Source organism: Salmo trutta, chromosome 17 (genome assembly GCF_901001165.1).
Source record: "Salmo trutta chromosome 17, fSalTru1.1, whole genome shotgun sequence".
In the NCBI taxonomy this organism is placed as follows: Eukaryota; Metazoa; Chordata; class Actinopteri; order Salmoniformes; family Salmonidae; genus Salmo; species Salmo trutta.
Genome location: NC_042973.1, coordinates 14,774,346 through 14,782,851, shown reverse-complemented (window position 1 = coordinate 14,782,851; position 8,506 = coordinate 14,774,346). Strand labels below are relative to the sequence as shown.

General features: G+C 41.3%; 1 protein-coding gene across 3 annotated transcripts; it reads left to right on the top strand.

Moving 5' to 3' along the window:
• Positions 1–5,154: 5,154 nt before the first annotated feature.
• On the top strand, positions 5,155–8,506 carry LOC115151661 (interferon-induced protein 44). 3 transcript variants are annotated; one of them, XM_029695789.1, is made up of 8 exons: positions 5,155–5,254; positions 5,369–5,538; positions 6,209–6,278; positions 6,398–6,593; positions 6,782–6,934; positions 7,455–7,626; positions 7,727–7,827; positions 8,265–8,506. In XM_029695789.1, the coding sequence occupies exons 2-8, from the start codon at positions 5,370–5,372 to the stop codon at positions 8,451–8,453; spliced, it is 1,050 nt and encodes a 349-aa protein (XP_029551649.1). In that variant the 5' UTR covers positions 5,155–5,254; position 5,369; the 3' UTR covers positions 8,454–8,506. The 3 variants fall into 3 exon arrangements, with proteins under 3 accessions (XP_029551649.1, XP_029551647.1, XP_029551646.1); XM_029695787.1 differs by having other exon boundaries at positions 6,392–6,587; XM_029695786.1 differs by having other exon boundaries at positions 6,392–6,593.

The following is an 8,506-nucleotide window of genomic DNA, read 5'->3' as shown; positions in this document are numbered from 1 at the left end:
AAAAATTCTGTTTATTTTCGAACCCACAACCCTGGTGTTGCAAACACCATGCTCTACCAACTGAGCTACAGGGAAGGCTGAGCTATAGGGAAATCAAACATTTTTTGGAACACTTCTCAAAAGGCACCGAATTGGTGCAACGACCCAATTGTGGCCTGCGTTGTGGGAGAATGTGTACATAACAATTAGCCTATACATTTACATTTTATTCATGCAAAAGGGATTTAATTTTAACCTACCTTCAACAAAGAGTTGGATCCCTCTACTGAATACCACTTCCCTTTGAGGAGGTTTGCTCCCATGTACACACCTGAGGAAAAATATGACCATAATTATCATCAGAACACTGCAAAAGTCCACATAGTACCTACAATGCAATCTGGATTGAAAGTTGAGCTGAAAGTTACCCCAGTAGTGGTAGTAAAGTGAAACACAGTCCTCGTGCTCTGTTCATTCTGTCTGTTTCAGTTGGTGCTCTGGAGAGGAGAAAACCCAACTGCTAGTGAGTCCCTTGAGATTATTGGTGTCTTGTCCTCCTAGTATCATACAGCTCTCTCCTCTCACATGGACTTCTACTGCAGGGAAAGATAGTTCTTCACCTCAGGTTTTTATTTGAGCATTTAGCCCAATCCTGTTTAGAACCGTCAGTTAATCACTAATTAGGAGAATATCAATAAATTATACAGTCATATTGCTATCTCTAAAGATACAGATACAGTTCTCACAACTAAGTTGGTCTAGAGGAGGGACACCGTAGCAAAGAGGAAATGTTGTGAAAAACTATCTGGGTGGAACATGACTGTTTTCCCAAGGCACGTGTTGTCCCCCTCTATCGCTCGCTCAAAACAAGTAGATCAGTTATTCAGTTTGTAGGAGGTTAGAAAAACAAGAAGGACTGGTACGAGTGGTTGTGTCTGAAACAAATGTAGACTCATGTAGGACTTCTCCAGTTCTGCCCACTCTGGAGTATTTGGGGGGATTCTGACAATGAGGATTGTCTGTGGTAAACCACAAGCGGCTTAATTTTACCTCTCCCTTTGCCATTATACTGTTAGTCAACACATGAGAAATATTCACTCTCAGAACATGGCAATAACAAAACAACAACATCAACCTGAGAGTTTATTAGGAGTTGCTTTGGAAGGCCAGTACAGAGTACCTTATACAGATGCAGGATTTTAATTTGAGCCAGTTTGCTACAACAGGAAAATAATCCTGCAGCAACTGGAAATGTGAATTATTATGTGGATTGTAATTAATGGATATTTTTGGTAGGGGTTGACAATTATTTTGTTACGGCAAATCAGTCAGTAATGTTAAAGTGGAAATTACAAGCATTAGATGCCTTTTTAAACATTGAATAAACTACCAGTTTGCATTTCCTGCTGTGCAGGAAAATACTCAGCAACAAAAGAGTTATCAAATTAAGATCCTACATCTGTAGATACAGTACAATGTTATTACATAGTATACCTTACATTAATTTCTACAAATCAGTTGTTGTTTCTCTCAAGTCGTTCTGTAGGTCCACAGTAATAAACTGCCATGTAATTTTCTTTAGATCCATGGACCACTAACTGCTGCTGGTGAAATGGGCTGCTATCATTGGTCTGGACAGTGAACATGTTGGGATGGGAGCCTTGACCGTAGATCAGATGGGAGGTGTTGGTCAGCGCAGTACTATCTCAATTCACTCTCCTGGACTCTGCCTGTACCAGCTTACAGTGGCCAATCTACAGTTAGTGGACAGAAGGCAGTTCAGAATTGCAGCTTCCCCCACTTTCACTGATAAGCTCTTCAGTGACACACCCAGGGATTCTCCCAAACGTAGACCTGTAGAAGTCATAACAGAATGTCAAAGAATGCAAGTCATATAGGCCTAAAGACAGTGGCCCGGTCTAGAAACAACCCGTAGTTCTCGAATCAATTCTGTTTAAAAAATGCATTACATTTCATAATGTCTTAATATGCCTACTGAACTTCCACAGAGACATTGTGTCACAATTACTGAATGGTTGCAAGGGTACTGTATCCGACAGTAAAGCGTTTAAATGCCTTGCGGATCACAACCAACAAACACTCAATCTGGTTATTTCAACAACAAAAAATTACGATGATGTTTAACCATTTTGAGATTGTTATTGTGAAATTGACTTACCATTTTGAATGACTGACAAGTATAACATGATTCTCGTTATCCCTTTCATGGCCTGGTTCAGTGCTCTATTCTGTGAGATGTTGAAAAGTAAGCATTCAATCCCAGACTGCCTTACTGTATAGACTCTACTTGAGGTTTCTCTGGAGAGAAGGTAGGCTATGTTTGTTAGTCCAACTGAGTATCACAGAGGAACTGCCTTCCAACATGTTGTACACAAAACTCATTAGACCATTTTGACTTCAGATGTGTGTCTATCACAGTCTGCAAAGGCAATATTACCTTTAGGCTCTCATCTATTGTACTTTATTGTTGGGATGTGTTAATTTATAGTGCATTCAGAAAGTATTCAGACCTCTTGACTTTTTCCAAATATTGATATGTTACAGCCTTAATCTAAAATTGATTAAATTGTTTTGTTTCCTCATCAATCTACACACAATACCCCATAATGACAAAGCAAAAACAGGAAAACTGAAATATCATATTTATGTAAGTGTCACGGTTGTCGTAAGGATTGGACCAAAATATGTATACTCATCTTCTTTTTATTTTGAAGAAGGAGAAACAAATAAATACGTATACAAAAAAAAGAACAAAACGAAACAGTCCTGTCAGGTGCACAAACACTAAACAAGGAACAACTACCCACCAAATCCCATAGAAAACACCCATCTTAAATAGGACCTTCAATTAGAAGCAACGAGGAGCAGCTGCTTCCAATTGAAGGTCAACCCCATTAACTAAACATAGAAATAGAAATACTAGAATGAACATAGAAATATACAAACATAGAACATTAACCACAAACCCCGAAACACATAAAACAAACACCCCTCTTACATAAGAACATAGCCCAACAAACCCCGAAACACTCTAAACAAACACCCCCTGCCACGTCCTGACCAAACTACAATAACAAATAACCCCTTTACTGGTCAGGACGTGATAGTAAGTATTCAGGCCCTTTACTCAGTACTTTGTTGAAGCACCTTTGGCAGCGATTACATCCTTGAGTCTTCTTGGGTATGACGCTAAAAGCTTGGCACACCTGTATTTGGGGAGTTTCTCCCATTCCTCTCTGCAGATCTTCTCTAACTCTGTCAGGTTGGATGGGGAGTGTCGCTGCACAACTATTTTCAGGTCTCTCCAGAGATGTTCGATCAGGTTCAAGTCCGGGCTCTGGCTGAACCACTCAAGGACATTCAGATACTTGTCCCGAAGGCACTCCTGCAATGTCTTGGCTGTGTGCTTAGGGTCGTTGTCCTGTTGGAAGGTGAAACTTCGACCCAGTCTGAGGTCCTATGCCCTCTGGAGCAAGTTTTCATAAAGGATCTCTCTGTACTTTGCTCCATTCATCTTTCCCTCGATCCTGACTAGTATTCCAGCCCCTGCCTCTGAAAAACATCCTCATAGCATGATGCTGCCACCACCATGCTTCACCATAGGGATGGTGCCAGGTTTCCTCCAGACGTGACACTTGGCATTCAGGCCAAAGAGTTCAATCTTGGGTTCATCAGACCAGAGAATCTTGTTTCTCATGGTCTGAGTCATTTAGGTGCCTTTTGGCAAACTCCAAGCGGGCTGTCATGTGCCTTTTACTGAGGAGTGTTTTCCGTCTGGCCACTCTACCATAAAGGCCTGATTGGTGGAGTGCTGCAAAGATGGTTGTCCTTCTGGACAGTTCTCCCATCTCCACAGAGGAACTCTGAAGCTCTTGGTGGTTCCAAACTTCTTCCATTTAAGAATGATGGAGGCCACTGTGTTCTTGGGGACCTTCAATGCTGCAGAAATGTTTTGGTACCCTTCCCCCTATCTGTGCCTCGACACAATTCTGTCTCAGAGCTCTACGGACAATTCCTTCGACCTTATGGCTTGGTTTTTGCTCTGACATGCACTGTCAACTGTGGGACCTTATACAGACAGGTGTGTGTGTTCCAAATAATTTCCAATCAATTTAATTTACCACAGGTGGACTCCAATCCAGTTGTAGAAACATCTCAAGTTTTTTTGTTTTTGTTTTTGCTCTGACGTGCTGTCAACTGCGACCTTATATAGACAGGTGTATACCTTTCCAAATCATGTCCAATCATTTGAATTTAACAGCTCAAGGATGATCAATGCAAACAGGATGCACCTCAGCTCAATTTCCAGTCTCATAGCAAAGGGTCTGAATACTTATGTAAATAAGGTATTTTTGCCAAAATGCTTAAAAACCTGTTTTCACTTTGTCATTATGGGGTTTTGTGTGTAGACTGATGAGGACATTTTTTTATTTAATCAATTTTACAATAAGGCTGTAACGTAACAAAATGTGGAAAAGTCAAGGGGTCTGAATACTTTCTGAATGCACTGTACATAGAGGACTGTGAATGACATACCGTGTGTGTGTACAATAGCATGTCCATAGGCAAAATATGTGGATACAGCATAATTGCCCCAAACTTTCTGATTCAGTTTTTCGATGCGTTATTCATTGTCTGTTTTTCTGTCTCATTGAAAATGGTGTCTTGCTGAAAATGTGTTGCATCAGTTCAGTATTTCACGCAAGTGTAGTATGTCAGTGTAGTACTAGAGGACTGGACTTAGTTATAGTTATATGGGTGGTAGTTAGATTTCCCAGTCACAACAGGGTCACAAGTTGGTGCAGTTTGAGCACTTTCCATTTAATTAATACACTGGTGGCAATGGTGGGATAATCCTCGGGCAGTCTCTCAAGATAATGCCACTGTTCTAATCACTACAAGAGTAGCCTATACTGAAACACTCCTGCTGAACCCACAACAGTTCTAGATTGTACTTCCAACAGCCGCATCCCTCTTCCTGCTAGTCCAAGACTGACCTTTATAAAATTATGATAGACTTATTATAATTATTAAAAGTCTAAGTTCATGTTGAGTTAACTGAGGTTTGTTTTTACTCTAGGCTGAACACAGCTCTACTGGTATGAAAGAAAGAGAAGTAGAAAAATTTCACTTTCGTTTCCACACAACAGACACACCCACAAGTCTACTGAGGAACAGATACACAATACTATCAGGTCAAACTGATCCGTAGGCTCAGCTGGTTGTGGATAAAATCTCCAAGCAATCTTGCTAGGTATGTATAGTTTACTTTAAGTTCATCTTTGAACCATGTTCATTTTATTACGGTCATTGGCTTTAAGAATTCAATGTTGCATGATGGTATATGAATATGTTATTACATTGACAGCATGTCCTTCAACTTCGGGATGGTATCTGGAAGGTGTCCTGATTTTTCTGCACCAGTTTTGCATGGTGAGAAACCTTCGTCAATACCTTTGGCAACAGACCTGTTGAAAAGGGACGGCAGACCTGACTCGAGTAAGGAGAATGTGATAAATGCCCCTGGGGGGTTTGCAGGTAAGCAAATAGGTGTTGACTATCATGATGTTGGAGTAATTTCTTAATAAAGGTCCAATGCAGCCGTTTTTATCTCAATATAAAATCATTTCTGTGTAACAATTAAGTACCTTACAGTGAGTGTTTCCAATTAAAATGGTCAAAAATAAACAAAAATAGCTTCTTAGCAAAGAGCAATTTCTCAAGCAAGAATTTTGCTGGGACTGTCTGGGAGTATGGAAGGGAAAACTGAAAACTAGCTGTTATTGGCAGAGAGGTTTAGAACTCTCTTTCTTAGTAGTCTTTTAACTAATTTACCGCCTGATGTCACCAGGCAGGCCAAAACTCCATTCCACTCCACTCAATTTCAGGGGGTCTTTTCAAACAGCTCGTACACTAAAAGGGCATTATAATAATTTTCACAATTTCACAGTACTATTCCAACCTTATAGTGTGGAAATATATATAAAATATATATAAATATTATATAAAATATATATATATATAAAACACAGGGAAATCTGCACTGGGCCTTTAATAGCCTAACAGGGAAATCTGCACTGACTGCACTGGGCCTTTAATCATCTCTTGTGTGCTGTGATACTCATTGCCACTTTCCAGTAGACTACATTTACCTGATAATTCATGATTTTCATTAGTTTGCTCTTACACTATACTCTCTCAACTCTAGGCCTGCCATGGGCAGAAAAGTGCAAAAGTAAGATGGAGTCCCCATGGAGGGAGGTAGCATGGACTGAGGAGTGAGTAGGGTATCACAACAATACACTCAAACTTATCTATGTACACCAACTAGGCCTACTAAACAATCCACCATGTAATCATATTTAACTGATAATGACCAATGTTTGCCCAGTCGCAGGGAGACCCTGATAGAGTCTATCAGTTCCTATAAGCCTGGTTCTGAGGCTTTGTCTGAGGCTCGGGTTCTGCTGGTGGGGCCTGTCGGAGCCGGCAAGTCCAGCTTCATCAGCTCTGTTCAGTCAGTCTTCACAGGAAGATTCACTAACCGGGCCATGGTTGGCTCTTCCTCTGCCAGCTTCACCAAAAAGGTAGAGGTAAAAAAAACATAGAAAGTATTTGTGTTTGTTAGAAACTGGGAGTTTTGGGGCTGGTTGATATAGATCAATTACATGCATAAATAAAGATTTAGTTAACTTACAAAAACTATTATTGTTAATCACTCCATATTGTAAACCACATTGTATATCCTTAAACATATAATTCTGTCTATGTCCTGTCTCAGCTCCAGTTGTTCAACATCCGTGGGCGGAGTCCAGAGCAGCCTACTGCGCTGGTCCTGTGTGATGTCATGGGTCTGGGCGATGGGGAGACCACTGGACTAACCCTCCATGACACTCTGGCTATCATCAAAGGCCATGCACCCGAGGGACACAAGGTACGTGAGGGAGAACGGACACAGATGCCACCATTGTGTGTTAGAAAGAGTGCAAGTATTGGATGTCGACGTTACAATTACAGGAGCACAGCGTGTGTAACATTCATATAACTCGGAGTTGAGCAACAGGGCCCACAGTGTGTGTAACATTCATATAACTCGGAGTTGAGCAACAGGGCCACAGCGTGTGTAACATTCATATAACTCGGAGTTGAGCAACAGGGCCACAGCGTGTGTAACATTCATATAACTCGGAGTTGAGCAACAGGGTGTGTGCCAGCTTTTGTTCCAGTTTAGCTCTAACACACCTGATTCAACTAATCACAGTCTGAAATTTAGACCACTAATATGATTCAGGGGAGACAGTGCTGGGTTGGAACATAAACATACAGGCAGCCTCACAGGATAGGAGTTGCTCACCCCTGATATAAATGTCTCTGTTGAGTAGAGAATATTATAAATACTCTCTCAGCTGGTTGGTTTGAACAACCAAGCTAATGTTCTCATTCATCCTTTACAGTTCAGTCCTGAGCAGCCTGTGAGATCAGAGACTGTGGGCTATGTAAAGAAGCCGTCCCTTAAAGATAAGGTCCACTGTGTTGTCTTTGTGGTGGATGCTTCTAAAGTGTCCAGCTACACCAAAGGCCTAGGCACCACCTTCCAACAGCTCCGAGAACACATCAGTGACCTTGGTGAGCAATACAGGAAGCTTTTTCGCAATGGCAGTAATGGTTGTAGGAACTGTGGTCAATTCTGTCAGTTGACAGTATGTGAAACAAATGTGTTTTGTAGGTGTGCATCAAGTGGCACTGCTGACACACGTGGACCAGGTGTGTCAGGAAACCGCCCGTGACATCACCCAGGTGTACAACAGTCGGATCGTTCAGCAGACGGTACTCTCAATAATACCCCTTATTGACGTGTTAGTCAGCTATTAGAACATCAGCTATTGGAACATCTGACATTTAAACACCCTGTATGTACATCCTTGACTGACTTGTGTGTTTGGTTTTACTGTCATGGTGGGGACCAGAAATCCTCACAAGGATAGTAAAACAAGGAAAACATTTTTTAGCCCCCCCCCCAAAAAAATACTATTTTAAGCTTAGGGGTTAGGTTTAGGGTTTCAATTTGGGTTAAGGTTAGAATCAGGGTTAGGGGTAGGTTCAGGGCTAGGGTTACAATTATGGTTAGGATTAGTATCAAGGTTAGGGTTAGGGTTAGGTTAAGGGTTAGATGTTAGGGAAAATAGGATTTTGAATGGGAATCAATTGTTTGGTCCCCACAAGGATAGTAAAACAAATGTGTGTGTCTGTGTATGTGTGTGTAGATGACCAAGGCTGGGGCTCTGCTTGGCATGTCCACCTCCTACATCGTCCCGGTGAAGAACTACTCGTCTGAGCTGGACGTTGATGAGAACACAGACATCCTTCTGCTCAGTGCTGTGGACCACATCCTGCAATACGTGGATCTGCACTTCCAGGACTGTGCAGCATCATACCCTAAACTGTCTCTTTAAAAAGGCTGTGAAATGCTATTTAAAATAAAAATGCATTACATATGTTTATCATG

Coding starts and splice junctions, on each gene's coding strand:
- LOC115151661 (XM_029695786.1), top strand. CDS start 5,370: ATGTCCTTCAACTTCGGGATGGTATCTGGAAGGTGTCCTGATTTTTCT. Junction 6,935..7,454: donor ATGCACCCGAGGGACACAAG/GTACGTGAGGGA, acceptor CATCCTTTACAG/TTCAGTCCTGAGCAGCCTGT. Junction 7,627..7,726: donor AGAACACATCAGTGACCTTG/GTGAGCAATACA, acceptor TGTGTTTTGTAG/GTGTGCATCAAGTGGCACTG.